The following is a 20,923-nucleotide window of genomic DNA, read 5'->3' as shown; positions in this document are numbered from 1 at the left end:
AGGGCATGGTGTGTGTTAATATTTATATTAAAAAAGAGAAAACAACCATATGTTTTATATGTTCACAGATGCATGAAATGTTTCTAGAAGTACTTTGGCTATGTGGGTAGCCAACTCTTTTCCCAGGGGAGAGATATTTGGGATGACTAGGAAAGAAGGATTAGGATGAGATATTAACATTAATTTTACCCATTCTAATGTGGTCAAGGAGCTATCTCTTTGTGATAATAGTTCCCTAATAATTGATGATGTTGTGCAGCATTCCATGTACTTATTGGGCATTGATGCATTTGCATTAATAAACTGCCCGTTCAAGCTTTTATCTATTTTTTATTAAGTTGTTTGCCTGAGTATCTTGGAATTCTTTATAGATTTTGGACATAAATCATTGTCAGCTTATATGTAGTTACATTGTATTTCCCCATCCTGTAGCATGCTTTTTCATTTTCTTTGTGATTACTTTTGAAAAAAATGTTGAATTTCAAAGTTTAATTTATCTTTTCCTACTGGTTACTTTAGGTGGATTTTGTTTGTTTTTTGTATTTTCTCCAAGAAGTCTTGATTATCATTTTTTGAATACCCACTTACTATTGCACCCTTTAGACTGGAGACTTTGTTTCAGCCTTTGGATTTCCTGAGTCCTTTGTTGAAAAGAAATTGACCATATGCAGTTGGCTCTAATTTTAGACTTCTATTTTCTTCCAATGATTTTTTTCCTTTTATACTAATCCCTCACTTTAATGATTGTTATTGCTTAATAGGAAGACTCGTATAAAATGATGTGTTTGAAAATTCTCCAGGGGGATACCTGGGTGGCTCAGCAGTTGAGCATCTGCCTTTGGCTCAGGGCATGATCCCAGGGTCCTGGGATCGAGTCCCACATCTCCCTCTCCCTATGTCTCTGCCTCTCTCTCTGTGTCTTTCATGAATAAATAAATAAAATTTATAAATTAAAAAAAAAAAGTTCTCCAGGGCTTTCTTATGGACAATTGTATAGTCTTTGAATAGAGAGTTTTCCTTTCCTTTCCTTTCCTTTCCTTTCCTTTCCTTTCCTTTCCTTTCCTTTCCTTTCCTTTCCTTCCCTTCCCTTCCCTTCCCTTCCCTTTTCTTTCTTTCTTTCTTTCTTTCTTTCTTTCTTTCTTTCTTTCTTTCTTTCTTTCTTTCTTTCTTTCTTTCTTCTTTTTCTTCTTTCTTTCTTTCTTTCTTTCTTTCTTTCTTTCTTTCTCTTTCTTTCTTTTTCTTTTATTCCTTTATTTATGTCATATATTTCTCTCTCTTTCTCTCTCTCTCTTACTTCATTGTTTAGAGTTCACAGATAGTTTAGGTCAAAGTTTGGAAAACAAACAAACCAATCTACCTGTTAATTATTTCCTTAAACATTGTATCTGTGCTTTTCTCTCTGGACTCAAAATACATGTTTATTAGACTACTTGATATTGATTCATATTAGTTATGCTCTCCAATTATTTAAATTTCATTTTTTTATTTAAATTGGCTATTTTTTGTTAATTTGTCTTCAGATTTAATTACCTTTTCACCTGCTCTTGCTAATGTATTATTAAGCCCATTCAGTGGATATCTCACATCAGATAGTGTGCCTTAAGTTATAGAATTTCCATTTTTATTTATAAATAGGTTTTACTTCTCTGCTGAAATTATCTGTCACTCGTTATGATTGTGTTTTCCTTTAAGTCTTAAATTTAATAATTATTTTAAATTTTTATTTTTTTAAAGATTTATTTATTTATTCATGAGAGACACAGAGCGCAAGAGAGAGGCAGAGACACAGGCAGAGGGAGAAACAGGCTCCATGCAGGGAGCCTGACATGGGACTCGATCCCAGGACTCTAGGATCACAACCTGGGCTGAAGGCAGCGCTAAACCTCTGAGCCACCCGGGCTGCCCTATTTTTAAATTCCCATCAACTAATTCCAACATCTGAGTCATGTGTAAGTCTACTTCATTTGACTGTTATTTTCCTTCTCTGTATATCTCGTAAATTATTATTGTTGTTATATGCCAGTCTACTTGGCACATTTGTCATAGGGACTTTAGATTCTGTGATATTCTTCTGACTTTTTATTATTTTTATTGTGGGAGACAGTGAAATAATTAGCTAATTATCCTACATATTTGGAGGCTTTGATTGGACATGGGACTTTTGGTATGATCTGAAGTCCTGGGGTTTTTTATTTTTATTTTTTATTTTTATTTTATTTTTATTTTTTATTTTTATTTTTTATTTACTATCCTTGGTGATCTTTAATTAGTGGTCTTTACTCTTAGGGCAAAAACTCTTTTTTTTTTTTAAAGATTTTATTTATATAAGAAAAAAAGAGAGCACTAGCAGAAGGACGGCTGCAGGGAGACAAAGAAGGAGAGGGACTCCCCGCTGAGCACAGAGCTTGATGCAAGATTTGAGGCAGGGCTCCATGCTGGGCTCCAGGGTAGTTGGGTTGGGGATGGGGGTCCTCTTTTCCAGAACATGGAGATCTTGACCTGAGCCAAAATCAGACCCTTAAGCAACTGAGCCACACGAGTGCCCCGTATCTTTTGTTTTTGTTTTGTTTTGCTTAAATGAAATGCCTGTAGTGTTTACAAAAATTTAGCATTTGCATTCTACTTTTTCTCTTACCAGCACTAGGCAACAGTTGAGATCCTCGTCAGCAATTTTCTAGCTTTTTACATTTCTAGCTTTTCAGCAAGTTCCTTAATGCCTCTTCCTATCCATGAATATTTGTATGATATTTAAGAGTCAGTCAAGACTCTTAATTCAAGAGTCAGGAGACTTATATGTGGTTATTGTGGCTTCTCCCTCTGTGGGTCCTTTCTTTATAGGAAAGAAACCTTTCAGTTTCCAGTCACTCTTGCTGTCTCAAATTTTGATTTCTGATCCTAGCTTCATGAGACTGGCACTTCTTCTTTCAATCTTCCCACTCCCACCCTCTTCTCATTGCAATCAGGACATGCCTTAGGGCAGTCATTCTATTGGAATCCTACTGAGTGAACTATATCCACTAAGCATAAACGGTGCCACCAGAGCTCTAGTTAGCAAGCTATGAGGAAAACAAATTCTTCTCATCACAACACTATACTCATACAACTGTCCCAAGAAGATGTTTTCTCTGCAAATATGTATATGACATGCATATAGAGTAAGCATCAATAGAAATTAGAATATAGGGGAACTACAGGAATGCAATGTGCAAAATTAGAAAGCATAAGGGTTATGCAGTGGAATTATGAAGCAATGTAACTGAAGAGACAATAGGAACTTGAAGCTCATAGAAGGTAGGAGATAGAAGAATAGGAAAATGTTATGAGTGGGAAATATCAGAGAGGGTGATAGAAGATGAGAGACTCCAAACTCTGGGAAATGAACAAGGAGTAGTGGAAGGGAAGGTGGCGGGGGGATGGGGTGACTGGGTGACAGGCACTGAGGGAGGCACTTGATGGGATGAGCACTGGGTGTTATGCTATATGTTGGCAAATCGAACTCCAATAAAAAATATAAATAAATAAATAAATAAATAAATAAATAAATAAATAAATAGGAAAACATAACTTTATAGCAGCAAAAGCAATAGAGTGGTAGCAGCATGAGCTGGGATTTAGGAGATCTGACTTCTTCATACAACTAATAGAGTGGTTTGCTTATTGCCCTTTTTTGTCCAACATTATGATTTTCTTGGAAGTCTAGCAGTATTTTTCTCTTAATCAAAATCTTATGGAGTCTACCAAGACCCAGTCTTGTATGAAAATGCAGTTTTATTTTAAGTGGACTTATCTATTACATCCTATTATTTATTAAACCGATGAGAAAGAATAAAATATATATTTGTAACATGAATTTTAAGTCATGATTACAGAGAAATATGTTTAGCTTATCTCACATTTCTGTAGCTGTTATTTTATTTTTTGTGTGGATAGGTAATATATTAGAATTATTGAGCTAGTTGATAAAGCTCTTTCACTAATAGATTAATATTTTTTGCATAAAGATGATATTTGGGAAGATATTCTTAAATACTTCACATACTATAATTATTAGTCTTTACATATGAATATTGTAACACATATTTACTCATCTCAAGTGTTTTTCTTAAGACATAATAAAAGTGGGGTACCTGGGAGGTTCAGTTGATTGTCTTCTTTCAGCTCAGGTCATGCTCTCCGGATCCTGGGATCAAACCCTCCCATTCTTGGGCTCCCTGTTTAGCAGGAAGTCTACTTTTCTCTGTCCCTCTGTCCTGTCCCCCCACTCTCCCTGCACATGCATCGTATCTCCCTGTATCATAAATAAATAAATAAATAAATAAATAAATAAATAAATAAATAAATAAATAAATAAATTAGAAAAACATAATAAAAGTAGGGGTGCCTGGCTGGCTTGGTCCATAGAACTTGGAAGTCTTGACCTTAGAGTCATGAATTCATGCCTCATGTTGGGTGTAGAGTTTACTTACAAAAAAAAGAAAATAAAAAATAAAAAATAAAAATAATACTATTTACATAATGTAAGCTATGTTTGCCTCTTGCGGCCTCAGGGATTATATTGCCTGAGTTCAAGTCCTGACTTCATTTATTACTATTACTATGACCTTGGACAGTGTACTTTACCTTCCTGTGCCTTAGTTTCTTCATATGTAAAATAAAGATAATAACAATACACAGTATTGAGTATTTAAAAAGATAGTTCATATCCTAATCTGTCAGTTAAATGTTTGCAGTAGTTCTGTTATTGTTCTTATCTTTTCTGCAATCTAGATACTGATTTTGTTGTATGTCACTTACTAATCATTCCTAGACATCGTTATGATTATTTACATACATTTTTATACCTTATAATTTTAATGCAACTCTTATTTTGGTTAGTATGACTCATTAATATGAATAAATGCAGTTGGATTTTAGACTTATGGAAGTAATGCGCAAGTTTACTTTAGAAAAAATGTATTTCTTTATGAGTGAAATTCTGATCATGAAATGCATTATTTAGGGGTTTTTGTCATAATCTTTTTTTTCTAATTCAGGAACCAATCGATGTACAAAATTATGAAATTTGCCAAATTCAATGTATCTTTTTAAATATTTCAATTATTATATCCTATTGACTTTCATTGAGTGCCTCTTGCTTTCCTAGTCTTGCATGTAATAACAAGGACAAAAATAAATAAATAAATAAATAAATAAATAAATACTGGAACAATGAGATATAATATTCTGTATGAAGGAAAAGTAGCTCAAAAGATATTTTAAAATGACTGAATTTTAGAAGACTAAACAGCTACGGTTATCCCAAGTCACAAATTCTCAGTTACTTATATTTGTCATTGATGTGATATGTCCCAAGGAAAAACTTTGATGGGATGAGACTTCTGTTTGTCTCATATTTTTCATTTTGAATGGCATTTCATTTCCAGAACTCATTTTTTCAGGAAGTATTTTAAACATTTTAACCAATATATTCTCACTAAATCTTCAAGACAAGTCTATAGAATAGGTAATACTATTTTCTCAGATTAAGTATACTAAATAACCTGTCGTGCATCACAGGATTAGTAACTGTCAAAGCTGGGCTTTGTACTAAGAAGTCAGGCTCCAGATTCCTTATTTTCATCCATTTCTGATCTTACTGTTATAATAGCCACCATATATTAAACATCCAATATGTGCCAAGTGAAAAATTTTCATTTAATTCTAATAAAATAATTTGAATTACTAAAGGTCAATTAAACTTTTATAGGTTGTAAAGAATCAATATAAGTTCAAATAACTTCAGTTAATGGGGCTTTATTTTAAGGATACATGTAGAAGTACATGTAGCAGGAAACTATCCCAGAAATTTAATAGACAATTTCAGAAAATTGGAATTTTTATATTCACCAACTTTGTAGGCAAACATTATCCTTTTTAAAGCTAAGACTATTGAGATTCTACAGTTTATATAAGTTAACACAGCTGGCTTCAGAGCTTATGTTTTGGCTATGACTTACTTATCACCTTCTTCAAACAATATATTTATATATTTATATTTATTTGTACCATGATGGGAGGCAACAGGGTTCATAAATAACCCATATGGCACACTGAAAGAAGATCAAAGCTATTGGTTAGTTAAGACAGAGCTCAGTTGTAATTTTTGCCTGGACCAAGTTCTGTGTGACTTTTATACACATCTATTTGTCCCTCTTACAATTTGACCTATCCTCAGAGACCAGTCCTACTGGAAACCTCTTGGCAATGTTCAATTGCTTGATGAACGAAATCTAAACTGTTTTAAGTTTAGATTTCTCATGCACTGCCTTCCAAATAGATTTCCTGTGTACATCCCATACTTTCCATTCCGTGCAATTCTGTCAAATTAGACTATTTTCCAGCTCCCAAATACATCTGATATACAATCATTAGTATTTCTCTTCTTTCATATTTTCTACATACATTCTTTAAGGCCCAACTCAAATTCATTCTTCATTAAGTATGTCCTCTGTTAACAGTGTAAGTACCTATGTAGCTCAGGCCATGTGTCAGTCACTATGCTAAGTATTTCATAAGATTTGCTGATTTAAGCATCATACGATCCTATTGTCCCCATTCAAAGAGAGGAAATTGAAGTATTAGAGATTAAATAACTTGCCGAATGTTGTAGCTAGATTAACAGATATGTGATACAAAGCCTGGTAAAAAATTTTCACCTTCCGGGATCCCTGGGTGGCGCAGCGGTTTAGCGCCTGCCTTTGGCCCAGGGCGTGATCCTGGAGACTCGGGATCGAGTCCCACGTCGGGCTCCCGGTGCATGGAGCCTGCTTCTCCCTCTGCCTGTGTCTCTGCCTCTCTCTCTCTCTGTGTGACTATCATAAATAAGTAAAAATTAAAAAAAAAAAAGAAAAAAAAATTTTCACCTTTCCTCCTCTGTAATCTGGTATCACTGATTTTACATTTCTTAGAAATGACCCAGATTACCTGAAACAACCCCAATATATGCCTATTTTCCTGGCATAATTGTTAATAGCTCATCCTTTCACTCTTTTAAGGTATTATACAATCATTTTCCTCCTAAATAACCCTTTGATCTTTCTTAACCTTTTTCATTCATTATTTCACCTTAGCTCATACTCCTTCCATCAATTACATAGATGGCTATGATAGAATTTTATTTTTTCTATTCCTACACTCTTTTCTATATATTTGCATACAACATCCATGGTGATGATTTTAGAAACCCAGTAATATCAGGCACTGCCAACATGAGAACAAACATCCACAATGGGTAGTTTTGAATGGCTTTCTGCTGCCTCCAAGACAAAATGAAATACCTTAAATTCATGAATAGATTTCAGGGTTCTTAGAATATGATCTTTGCTTACCTCTCCATTCCCATCCCATTAGTTAGATGCTCTGGCCAAATCACATTGCATTTTGCTCTCAAACGTACCAAACACTTACTCATTCTCTGTATTTATACATGCTCTCTTTGTTGATGACCTTTTCCAAATGTTCTTCATGATGCTATTCAATTACCACTTCCTTCACAGTGTCTTTTTTTTAACCTTCTACTTAACCCTTTAAGTGCAGTTTCTTTATATTACAATTGTGTTTATTTCTATTTCCATACTGACAGTTAATAAATGAGAGTATGAACTCTGCTGGAGGACATAAATGCTATGACACACTGTTTCCTGCTTATGGAAAGCATTCAGTTAATAATGCTTAGTTTTACTTCTTATACCTCTATATTATATTTCTTGCTAAACTCTGTTTCTCCCATTATTCTGAGTTCCTTAATAGCAAAAAACAAAATTTGCCTCATCTATTGTGTGAACATGTTTGTCTATATAAGTACATATATTATATACATATGAATGAACTTTAATAAATGCATATGGCAGTGTTTAAATAAATATTTATATCTCTTGTATAATAAATTTGTTATGTATATACATATTCGTACTTATATCTGGAATATAGCTATGCCATATCCCCCCTAATAGAATATAAATTTTTAAGGCTTATGATCATATATCTTTTAAGATTTAAAGGAATTTTCAGGAAGAAGTAGTTTTTAAAACACATGTTTCTGAAAAAATACTTATTTTAACAAAAATAAAATTTCATGCTTCTCATCCATCACTTGCTTATTTCAGTAGTACCTAATCTAATAAGACTTTTGTTCTGGAAGTAAACTGAGATATTTCGTAGTACTTTTGCCTGTTTATTCTCATAGTCCCTTCTATTCCTCTCTGAATTTCAGGTTCCAATTCTCTCTTCTTTTAAAGGATTTATTTTACCTTAATTTAATTTTATCTGAAAGAGAGACTGAGATAGTGAAAGAGAGCAGGAGCAGGGAAAAGAGGGAGAAGCAGTCTTCCTATGGGAAGCTCTATGTGGGGCTTGATCCCAAGACTCTGGGACAATGACCTGAGCCAAAGGGACCATGACCTGAGCCAAAGACAGATGCTCAACTGATTGAGCTACTCCAGCACCCCTCCAATTCTCTCTTTGTAGTACTCTTCTTCTTTAGAATTTAATTTACTTCACTATTTTCATATTGTCTCTAAGTAATTATGTATTTTGTATCTCTAATGCTAACACTCTTATGGATTTAAGGCCAATGTTTCCAATGTCTCATTTAACATATTCACAGGAATACTTAACACTACCCCTAGTTAACATGTTTAAAATGTATTTCATTATGTGTCAAATCAGCTGCTCTTCTTTGCTTCCATTGCTACTTCAGGTCAACATCATGATCAAATCTTGATGTTGCTTCTAACCTCTTTGCAGCCTGTCTTTAAGTCCTATACATGTTTTCCCTAGAAATGGTTTTTTGTTCTATTCTATTTACCTTTTAAGATAATTCACCCTCAACTTATTCGTGTATTATTTTGTAGTTTTTCCCCAAATGTATTAGATATACAAATCTCTTTGAAATTCATACATTAAAAAAGTAGTTCTTGAGTGCCTACTCTGGGCCAGAGAAAGAGACTATTCTAACCTGCTGATCTTAACTGGTTTTGCTTGTTAAGGATCATTTTAAGAATCATGTCCTCCTTCAAGAATCTATTAGATTTTAGTGATTCTTTCCTAAAGGAAAAAACTTCACACACAAAAAAAAAATTATATTGAGCTTCCCGAAGAATATCATTGGACTATCTAAAAATTCATAGATCACTGTTTTAAAATGTCTGTTGTGAAAAGACTGGAATTTGAGGCTTTCTGGCATAAGGTATAAGTTGGAAATCTACTGACAGACTTGAAAAGAAGAATATTTTAGGAACAAGAGAGTAATACGACATAATGTTTAAGAGTATAGGTTGTATAATCAAAGAGATATCTGCCCTCTGTTAGAGGTTTGTACACTACTGTGTTTGCAGAACCTAAAAGAGTTCCTGCATAATAGAATCTCAAGAAAAGCTTGCTAAAGGATGAGTGTGAATATTTAGTAAAAGTTATTTAAATTCTCTGACCTTGCTTTCTAATCTGTTAACTGAAGGTAATTATACTCACCCCATAGAGTGTGGTGAGGCTTAATACGATAACATTTGTTAAGTGAATAATCAGGAAAATAATACTAGTTATTATAGTGGTTATTATGAAAGAAGTCATAAGACTATTTATTAGAATTGGTACATAAAGGCAGAGACGGATGGGTCACATGCATGTATCAGAATTATCTGGGTGCTTTCTCAAGATATAGAATGATAGACCCCTTCTAAGAACCACAGAATATGAATAAATCTCCTCTGAGCTAGGATAGGAATCTACAACATTGATACTATAAAGCTTGAGCACCATGAGTATAGGAGCTGACAATAAACTTCTTGAAGATAAAGACTGTTTTATTCATCTTTGTTTTCCCACTGTCTTGAACTTGGGTGACCATCAATGAATATCTTTGTATTTAACGAATGAATTGATCTTGCTAACTAGACTTTTTACGATATATATGTGTATTGGAGAGGAACCAGAGAAACAAATGCTCATAGCAAAGACTTAGATCAGAGAGGACTGAATTGTGTTTCTTCAAATTCATGTGTTGTAGCTGTAATCCCGAAAGTAATGATATTTGAAAATGGGGTTTTTGGAATGTAAACAGGTCATGAGAGTGGAATCCTCATGATAGGATTAGTGCCCTTGTAAGAAGAGACATGAAAGAGAGGAAACAGTAAGAAAGTAGCTCTTACCAAACACTGAATCTTCTGACACCTTGATCTTGGACTCCCTAGCCTCTGTTACTGTGAGAAGTAATGTTTGTTTTTATGCCATTTAATATATTGTATTTAGTTATAGCATCCTGAACTAAGACAGAATGTACTAATTAAAAAAAGAGGCCAGGGTGGCTCAGCAGTTTAGCGCTGCCTTCAGCCCAGGGCCTGATCCTGGAGACCCGGGATCAAGTCCCATGTTGGGCTCCATGCATGGGGCCTGCTTCTTCCTCTGCCTGTGTCTCTGCCTCTCTCTCTCTCTGTATGTCTCTCATTAATAATAAATAAATAAAATCTTTAAAAAAAATCATGAGGGATGAGTGGAGGGCATATACTTTAGCTTGTTCTTAGAAAGAAAGTATGCACATGAAAACAGGGCAAATGAATTTAAGACAGATCCTTGTAGCTTCTAACCTAATGATTGAAAATCCATTATATACTTGACTTTAAAAGATTAGTACTTGCAAATATTTTTTAATGACCAAAACTTATAATTAGAAGATCTGTCACATGAGATTATAAACTCTAATGCAGATCATATGTTTTATGGATGGAAGTATCAAATGCTTAGGCAATTCCAGGTACATAGTCAGTAATCCATTAATATTTGTTGATGAATGAATGTAGAAGCCACACCTGAAATTGAGAATATTTTAATAGTAATCAAAATGTAGTGAGTTTTAGAATGAGTCATATATATGGGGCATATATTACAATGCCTAGATTGGACTTTTTTTTTTTTTAATTGGATATTTAAACAAGGACTACTTAACCCCTCAGTTTATTAGCTACCTTTTCTTAACAAAATGTTACTACTACTGATAATAATGTGGTTCTTTTTTTTCCACTGAGTATCCAAACGGGTAAATATAAAATTTGCATTACATTAGAATAAAGTTTTATATGTTATGCTTATGAATGTTTCCTATTTCCCTTCTGTCAATTTAATAGGTGTCGTTAAAAAAAGAAAGTCACTTGGAATTGACCTCTCTTTGAAGAAACACATTCAGTAGCTAGTTGTACTCATTTTTCCAAGGAAAAGTCAAAAGTGTTATTTAAAATGTAAGCCGAGACAAATTCAAATAAAATGCTAACTAGTCTAGCTTTTGTCCTCTTGTTTAAGGAATAATACAATCATAAATGACAAGAATCAGCCTTCAAGATAATTTATTATAAACGCAGTCCTTTAAAACTGCTGTTTGTTGTATAAACATAGCCTAAGTCTCACTCTTCTTAAAACTAAGCTTTTAACTCTTTAACCCTATGGTATAGATTCATCAGAAATTTACTCCCTATGAAGCTCTTTATGATCCCAACAGTCCTGATTCTTCCAGATTGTTTTATTTCCAAACTATAAATATTGTTTTTTCACTCCTCAGTGTGGAAATTCAGCTACCTCCATATTACATGCTTACTGAAGTAGAAAGCTGCCTAATCAGATAGGAAAACATTTGGCTGTGAATAAATCAGCATTTGTCGAGGATTTCAAAGTGTGAAACTAGGCAGACAAGCACACATCCTAAGAGCTCTGCTTTCTCTTGCTTCCCTGTAGAGAAATCAGAGGTTAATATGGCTGCCGCCACCATCTGTCTAAATACTTGAGTGTGTTGTCTTGAATTAACATAGCAGAACTAGTGGGGGAGGTAATTAAGATTTTATTTTTACATTTCATCACCAGATGCTCTACAATATAAATTTATCCATAAATGTTAAGATTGATTAAGATTTTAACAAGAACGATGAGTATTTAAAAATCAACTAATTCAGAATAAGAAGTAAAATTATTTTAATGTGTTAACTTGCAGTGTTCATGGATTTTACTCCTTTACTAAAACTTTCAATAAGGAATTGCTGTAGATTTTCTTGATAGTAAAAAATTTATTCCTATATATATATTCAAACAATAATAACTGGCATTGTCACTCATTGTAACTTTTTAAAAATATATTTTATTTATTTATTCATGAGACACACAGAGAGAGAGAAACAGAGACATAGGCAGAGGGAGAAGCAGGCTCCATCCAGGGATTCCAGTGTGGGACTCGAACCTGGGACTCCAGGATCACGCCCTGGGCTGAAGGCAGATGCTCAACCACTGAGCCACCCAGGTGTCCCTCATTGTAACTTTAAGAAATAAATTACCTGCAACTAAATTGTAATTTCCATTGTTCCACTCTGTGGTCTCTGGAAAGATCTTAATTTTCATAAAATAAGCACTCATAAAATAAGTACTTTTCATAAAAGAAGCACTCAATAAATACCTCTTAAATAAAGCAACCTCACATAGTGACTGTTGAAGAAGCTTATGAACAAAAGAAAGTTCTCTACAGTGTTCTCCAGGAGCAATCAATGGGATTTTTTGCAAAGCTACACTATAGGGGGCTATATATAAGAATATACTTTTACCAAAGGTAATTTTTAGCTTTTGACCTAGAAAGGAATTCAATTTGCTTCTTATTAGGTAATCTTGTGCCAGTTATAAATTCAAGTTGATTATAAGTTCAAGTATCTGCACTGTGCAATAGTAACTAAAAAGAAAAAAAAAGAGTGATTTTCTCATCCTTCTCAAAAGTACAGAAAATTTTTGAAAAAAAAAACTTTATAAAACTTTTTTTTTTCTGAAAATGTTCTAACTTTTCCAAGGAAGAATCCACTGGCTTGTAAATAAGCTTCCTGCAGGAAATGCCTGTGTACTAGTTCATTTCTTTTTACTTCTAAAGCCTAGTAAAGTCCATAGAAATTCAAAAAATCTTTGCAGAATAATTGGACTGGCTGACAAGGGATTACTTGGTTGGCTTATTGTGCAATTGTCTTTTGATAAAAAAACTCAGATAAAATTTATAAAACAGATTTTAATGATCTGAAACATTACTTCCAATGCTAATAGAGAACTTTACTGATAACTTAGTATTTAAATATATAATTGAAAGGTCTTGGAAATATTTATAACCAACTTGCTTTTCAAAAAGATATGCATAATCCTATAGTCATTGTAAAGATCTTTCCAAATAAAAGATTTTTTTGAATTTTTTATTCATAAATGTACATGCATAGTTGCAGACATGCTTAGCTGATAGATGAAAGAAAGAAGGAAAAAAATAAAAAATAAAATAAAAATAAAAAGAAAGAAGGAAAAAGAAAGGAAAGAGAGAAGGAAGTTAAATTACCATGAAATAAATAACTAATCATGGTATAATTATCAGTCCATTTAATTTTAGTTTGGATTTGCATTGAATCTTGTGATTAATGTACCTGAAAAGTTTGCCATTTTCAGACTATCTGTCAAGCATATCATCCTTGGTTAAATATAACATGACAGTGATTTGTATATCAGATGATAATGTATTAGGAACAAGTTAGTATTTCCCTTAAATACTATCTGTAGTGAGACACAGAGGCCCAAGTGGTATGTGTCCCTGGAACATCAATCATGCATGATACTATATAGAAGTCTTGACTAGTTAGAGTCAATGGCATCACTGTAATCTAATGCTCATCTGAATGCAGGCATTTTCCTACTATGGAGATTTCATTTCACTTCACCCCCAGCCCAGTCACTCTTCAGCATCTATCATATTGTTAGCACATTCATTGTTAATGAGGATTCTGTAAAACACATGCTTCCTAGGACATATTTTCCCTATTATGATTTTCTCCCTCTCAGACAGGAAGCATGAATATTTGTAAGCATGTCTTATTTGGAAAGAAACTTATACTTAACCATAGGCTCACATTTTCTTTCTGAAAACTAAGTGGTTATGAATATTCCTGTAGGTTTTCAATAATATATTCCAGTATTTTTAGTACCCATTTGCAAATAGAAAAACTGAAGAGTGGAAATATAATGTGACATTTCCAGTAGTATACTAAAATTTGACAAAAGAATAGAATTGAGTGGTTTCTTTTTAAGATGGATTTAGAAAGTCTCTTCTGTAATATCAATAGTCAGAGTAAGGTGAGAAGAGGCAATTTTCCAAGCAATTCATAGAAACAAAATTAATCATGTTTTGAATTAACTGAGTTTTTGTGGAAAGCAAGTCTGGCGAACCAACTTGTGCATCAGTTAATCATTTCTGCGACTCTTAATTGAACTACAAAACCCTAAACAGTCAATATTTCCCAATCAGAAGAATCAGTGAAAAAACTAAGAAATGTATAGAATAGAATATGTTAATTTTACAAGAAATAACTTCAGACAGGACATTAATTTAGAACATTTATTTTGATGTTTTATAGAGTTCTACTTTAAGTGATTTTTTTCAATTTCAATTGGAAAGACCTCCAAAGGTATATTTTTCAGGTGATGGGGGTTAATTAAAAAACTCTTGAGAGCTACAATGTGGAAGGAATTCATTACAACCAATTCATAGTAGACATTTAATTATTTTATTTACCACATATACTTATTTTATCAATTTCTAGGGCAAAATTATTCCTGCCTGGTAACCTAGATACAACGGAAGTTTCACTAACCTTTAGGCCTCTACGTCATTCAGCTCACTCAAAATGTGACTGTAGGGCAAGGAGAGAGGAGGGTCATAAGAACTCTCAAAAGACATTTCAGAATCCTTTGGTGATACGGAAACTGTATTTTGTATCTCTGGCTCCCTTTAACTGAAGCTGAAGCCTTCACAGACTGAACTGAGAAAACATAAAAATAATTCAAGAAATCCATCTGCCAATGATCACCAGAATTCAACTATCCCATTATCTGGATTGTGTGATTTTTAATATTTCTGGTTTTTTATTTGTTTGTTTGTTTGTTTGTTTGTTGTTACTGGCTTTTGGCTCCTTCATTTTATCTATTTATCTTAATTTTCCAATTCACTAGATCACAGATCATGTTTGGATTTGCTCTCTGGGCTTTAAATGAAAAGGACACTTCAGGCTCATGTTTTGCCTCTATCCTTGAATGACCACTAGGCTCATTCCTTAATGCACCCCTTCCTCCAATTTCCAGACTAGAAGACAAGAATTATACAATGCTTCCCTCCAGAACTGCAAAAAGATTAAAGTGCAGCAAGACATGTATCCCTATGAATCAGAGGGCATTATCAACGCTGGGGTACTGTCCTGTGCATCGTAGGATGTTTAGTAGCACTAAAATGTGGTACTCACTAAATTACTGTAGCACTTCCTCTAGTTCCAATATCCAAAAGTATCTCCAGATATTGCCACATGTCCCGTGGGAGCACAATCATCTCCATCTGAGAACTACTACTATAAACGCAAAAGAGGACAGTGGGGCAAATTTATCTGCTCAATATAATCTTGTTGGGTTGTCACTATATGGAAGGCAATGTTGCATGTGCTGTGAGAAACTTAAAGCGAGACAAGGTACAGTTTCTGTCCTCATTGAACTTTCAATTTTGTATAGGAGGTGAATACAAACAGCTAGAAATAGAATAGTGTGACAAAAATTAGTGATGTCTTAATACAATTTTGAGAAAGGTAAACAAAATTCTCATTAAAAAATCAAGAAAAGTGTTTCAAAATTTAGGTATGTATTAAAGGAAGAGTCGGATTTGAACAGGTTGAGATGGAAGGTTAAGGCCTTTGAGGCAGAAGAAAGAGAACATTGGAATTTAGTCTTGAGGAAGAGTTTGAACAGCTTTGAATTTCACAGATTTGGCGTTTCATTTAGTTCATTATGAGGAGCCTTTCATTCAAGTTCACTTTATTTTTGATGAAGGCAAGGACATGATGAGAAGATGACATTAAATTAAGACCCTGTTCTCCTGATTTTATATTTAACTCTTCTCCTCCCCACCCATAAACTATGAGAGAGAACTGAGTTTGTGGCCACTATGGCAAATGATCCAGAGCACATCTGCTGGATATAATTTAATCAATGGAATGGATGGAGCTTATTATTATAAAATTGTCATTTTCATTATTTATTCATTCATAATTATTATTATACAAGAAAAATAGCTCAAGAAATTATCCCTTTTGGAAAAGTATGATTTCAAGAAATAGCAAAATGTTTAGGTTACTGTTCTAAATTTTGGGTCAGAAATTAGCATCCAAGTATTAATAGTATGGAAATTGAAAACACAATTTAAATAAGGGCAAAGGAAATAATCTAAAGACCTCTGTTTGGAACATTGGTTCTTAACCTCTGAGGGAGGACTCACCTATCCCTTTGAATATATGATGAAAAGAGTAGTTTCCTCCCAGAAAAACACCCATTGGCACATATTCATAAAATTTGGTATAACACTTAAGGGTGTTCTTGACTTTTCAAAGCCCATTCATGGCCTTTCTAGGCATCCATGATTCTCAGGTTATCAAACTCTGACAGAAATCTATAGCATACAAGACTTAGACCATTGCTGTGGGGACCTACAGAACACTAGAAGTGCCTAAAATCCCATGAGTGGATTCGAATCTGAAATGTCTAAATTTGTTATAAGTTTGGATTTCTGTTTAATAGAATATAATTAAAAAAGCATTTTGTTATTGTCCATGAAACTTCTAAAAGTTTAAATTATTTTTATTTGATAGAAATATTTCTGTACCATTTAGAAGCAATGTGATAGAAAAATAAAAAGAATCCTGAGGTGAAATCGAGAAGACTTTAGGGCTTTTCCCAAGCTGTTTGAACTTGGACTATTAATTTAACTTCTCTGAACTTCAGTTTTTATACTTAAAAAAAATAACAGAATATTGGACTATATGTTTTTTAGTCCTGTAAATATTATAAAATTCCGTCATTTAAATTAACTCGTCCAAATCTTTAAAAATAAGACAAAAAACTAATTTTCTAAAAAAGAGAATAGCTGCAATTATTTCCACAGTAACATATTTTCAGGAAGTGATTCAAAGCTAGATGTGGTTGTATTGCTAAATGACTGAATTTGCAAAAGTGGGCGATAATTAAGTCATTATGCTCAACCCATATTAATTATTGATGACTTCTCCATGATTTTGAGTCAGAAGAGTTTTCTACAAAAGCAATTCTGACTGGGCTGTCTGAATGATGAATCATCTCCCACACCAAGGTGGTCTTCCTCAGCTCCAAGGTACGCATAGGCATTACCAGGAAATTGGACTGGGGTTGCCTGTGTTGTACTTGGCTTTTAACGTTAAAAATGTGGAGGTGGGAGGAATCTTTCAGTATTGATATCACCATGCTTTAGCCTGTAAGAGCAAAAGATTTTCTCTGAGGAAAAGTTCTTGACATTAAAAAATAATAATAATAATGCACTCAGCCAAGGCTCTAATCATCTGAATGCACTCACCATTTGTGTGGCTTTAAATCTGGCTGCATGCATGCCAGGACCAAGGATCAGAAATGCATCTGGGTAGCAGAAGCTGGTCAGTGTAGTCTCCTCCACCCCCTTTTGTTGTCTGTTTTTGTAACACATGTTAGGCACCAAAGAGACAAACAAGGATAAAATGGTTTTCTCCTTTTCCATCTGGTTCTCTGCCAGAGATACAAAGCCCGAACAGAGCATCAGATTTCAATGTTCCGACTGCTGAGAAACCCCACTTTCTTGTTCTCTATCCATCACCATTTTTCTTCTTAACAAATATTTTCCCACCAAGTACAAAGCAATGGAGTCCAATAAAATACAGGGAGTACTTACACCCCTCCCAATCCCTGGCCATTAGTAATATATTTTTGAGATAATATCTTTTGTGGCTTATTTGATAGGAATGTAGTCTGATATAAGTGCTACAAATTCACAGTATTTTGGACTCCTGGAATTAAAAAATACAGATAGTTCTTTGGATATAAATGAATTCTGTTCTATGGGTTAACCAAAAAGTCCATTGTTTGGAGCTCATAGTATATTTCTCATGGAAATAATTTTAAAATAGTGATACAATTCCAGGATAAAAAAAGAGAGAGAGAGAGTGAGAGAGGAGGGAGGCAAAGAAGAAAGGGACAGAGGGAAGGAGGTTAAATCAATGTAGGACACAAAATATTTTATATCCTTTGCACATAAACATTTCTATCTGTTCCATAATGGAAACTGATAATTCCTTAGAAGTTTGGCAACAGTATGGAAGGCAAGGACTGCTTCTTTCAAGTGTGTAAACAATGGGTTTAAGAAGGAGATTACGGTGGCACCTGCCCTGTGGAGAGATACAGTGCTGCCATGTGGAAATATTGCTGCAATTTCCACCTAAAGAGCGTACAGGACCGCACAAGCTGAGGATAGCATGACTACTGCAGCTGTTCACCTTTGCAGAGCAATTTTTAACTGGGTGTTTTAATATCTGTCAGAGATTGTCAAAAAATGATTAAACCCCACTATATAAATAGTTACAATCTAGAAATTTGTTTGGGACTTTAGAGATCTATTAATATTTTCAACTGGCTAACTGAGCATCACTGTGTATTACTAGAGTAGTAATTTATTTAAAATTTAATCTTGAAAATTTTCAAACATTCAGAAAAGTAAAGAAAATAATAGAATGCATTTATGTTTATCTGTCATTTCAATTAAAAAAATCATTTTGGGGGCATCTGGGTGGTTCAGTCAGTTAAGCATCTGCTTTTGGTTCAGGTCATGATCCCAGGTCCTGGGATCAATTCCTCATCAGGGTCCCTATTCAGTGAGGACTCTGCTTCTCTCTCTCCCCACCCCCCTGCTTGTGCTGTCTCATGCTTTCTCTCAAGTAAGTACATAAAATCTTTTTAAAAATCATTATGATTTTTATTATTTTCACTAGTTATCCTTTTTTCTTTTTCTTCATTCATTGCCAAGTATTTTATAAAACATAGGTCTCATGTTAAAGAACTCTAAAGAAAACAATTAGAGCTTCTTACACTATGACAACTCCAACATAATTCGCAATAAAAACAGTATTATTTACCATATAATAACCCTGTATATAATCATTGTCTAACCCTCATTGCCTATAAAATGTCTTTTTTGTTTGGTTCAAGTTAGTATTTAAACAAGATTGCCACACTCCATTTGGGTATTATGTAACTTTAATATATTTTTTTTTCTTGAGCAGTCGCATCTCTCTTTTCCCTATACCACTGACTTGTTGCCAATTCGTGTCAGTGTCATGATTGTCAGAGGATGTTTCTCCCCTTAAGCATCATTTAACGTATTCCTTTATTCCTCATATATTCTCTAAATGGGAATTAACTCTAAAGATGAGTAATTTCTTAAAATATAACAGTATGTTGATTTTGTCATTAGATGCCATTAAGACCGTAATTAAAGTAAACATTCTAGTATCTGCCATGACTGATGGAAGAATAACGTAATTAAAATTAAAAGGGTTCCCATATTGCTTAACATTCATTACTTAGCACACCAAATGTCTCATATATGACCTGCTGTTCTTTTTTTATGACACCGACCTCCTTCCTACACTCCTTACAATTTGTAGACTCTGACATGGAGGTCCTTACTGAGAAATGTTGAGAGAGAACATTAAAGAGTTAGAAACCACATTTTGAAGGGTCCTTAATTGCAAAAACAAACATACAAACAAAAATCCACAAAAAAACAAAACAGGGCCCTTTATATATTTGACTTCTAATTGTACCTCTAAAATGGACTCAAAGGTGGTTCATCTATAGGTAAAAGACCATTCAGGATTATATTTGAATAAGCAGAATCACCCTAATATAGTAGTTAAAAATTGTAATAGTAAACTGCTGCTACATGACTAAATATTGGGTGAAACTAACTTTCAACTAACCAGAAAGCAAATGTAATATATGTTTTCCCTTCCCTAGTTGTGCGCTAGTTACCATAAATTAACAAGACACAGCTGAAAGGAGAAGAATGTGAAATGACATGAGACCTGAGAGGTGTGCCTTGACAGCGGAAGTATATAAATACTGTACTGTTATTTTTTTTTAATTTAAGGATTTTTATTTATTTATTCATAAGAGACAGAGAGAGAGAGAGACAGAGAGAGAGAGAGAGAGGGACAGAAACACAGGCAGAGGGAGAAGCAGGCTCCACGCAGGGAGCCCGATGTGGGACTCAGTCCCAGGACTCCAGGATCACACCCTGGGCCAAAGGCAGGCGCTCAACCACTGAGCCATCCAGGGATCCCCTGTACTGTTTGTAATATTCAGAATGTTCTTATGTAGATATTTTTTAATGTTTCCATTTTATATATGAGGAAGCTGAGTTATAAAAAGCTTAAATTGTTTTCCAAGATCACATATAATAAATGGAGTTTTAAGGAACTAAATTTAGTCAGCCGAACTCTTAACTTGTCTACTATTATACTGCCTCTCAATATAGAGTTAGAAACTTATTGTTATTTATTTATTTACTTGAGAGAGAGAGAGCATGCATATGCACACAAGATTTGCGGGGGGAAAGAGAGCATAGGAAGACAGAGAGAGAAAAATCTTAAGCAGGCTCCATGTGCAGATTGGGCCCAAACCTGGGTTTAATCTCATGATCCTGAGATCATGACCTGAGCCAAAATCAAGAGTCCAATGCCTAACTGACTAAGCCACCGTGCCCCCTGAAGCTTATTATTAATTTTATATGAATACCAGGAAGTATAGGAACTTCTTCTGACTCTCTTACTAACCTTGAAACTTGAAATATCTCTTAACCTGAGTGGTCTTTTAACGTGTATTTTTAGACCCATTAATTGACACCTATGTGTATAAATATAAATATTGGTCTTGTTTTAAACAGGTCATCAATAACCTTGGTCCTTTGGAACTGATTATTAATACTCCTAGCCATCATAGGGTTCATCATGGTAAGGAAATT

At 34.0% G+C, this 20,923-nt stretch overlaps 1 protein-coding gene across 4 annotated transcripts in view; it reads left to right on the top strand.

Annotated features, from left to right (window-relative positions):
* AGMO (alkylglycerol monooxygenase) overlaps nt 1-20,923 on the top strand; it is a 344,572-nt gene that overhangs the window by 139,309 nt on the left and 184,340 nt on the right. For all 4 annotated transcript variants that reach the window (XM_038556987.1, XM_038556984.1, XM_038556986.1 and 1 more), the window contains one exon: nt 20,846-20,912. In XM_038556987.1, the coding sequence (XP_038412915.1) occupies nt 20,846-20,912 (67 nt within the window). The remainder of the gene's footprint in view (nt 1-20,845; nt 20,913-20,923) is intronic.

This window comes from Canis lupus, chromosome 14, assembly GCF_011100685.1.
Source record: "Canis lupus familiaris isolate Mischka breed German Shepherd chromosome 14, alternate assembly UU_Cfam_GSD_1.0, whole genome shotgun sequence".
In the NCBI taxonomy this organism is placed as follows: Eukaryota; Metazoa; Chordata; class Mammalia; order Carnivora; family Canidae; genus Canis; species Canis lupus.
This window is presented reverse-complemented; position numbering and strand designations above follow the sequence as displayed.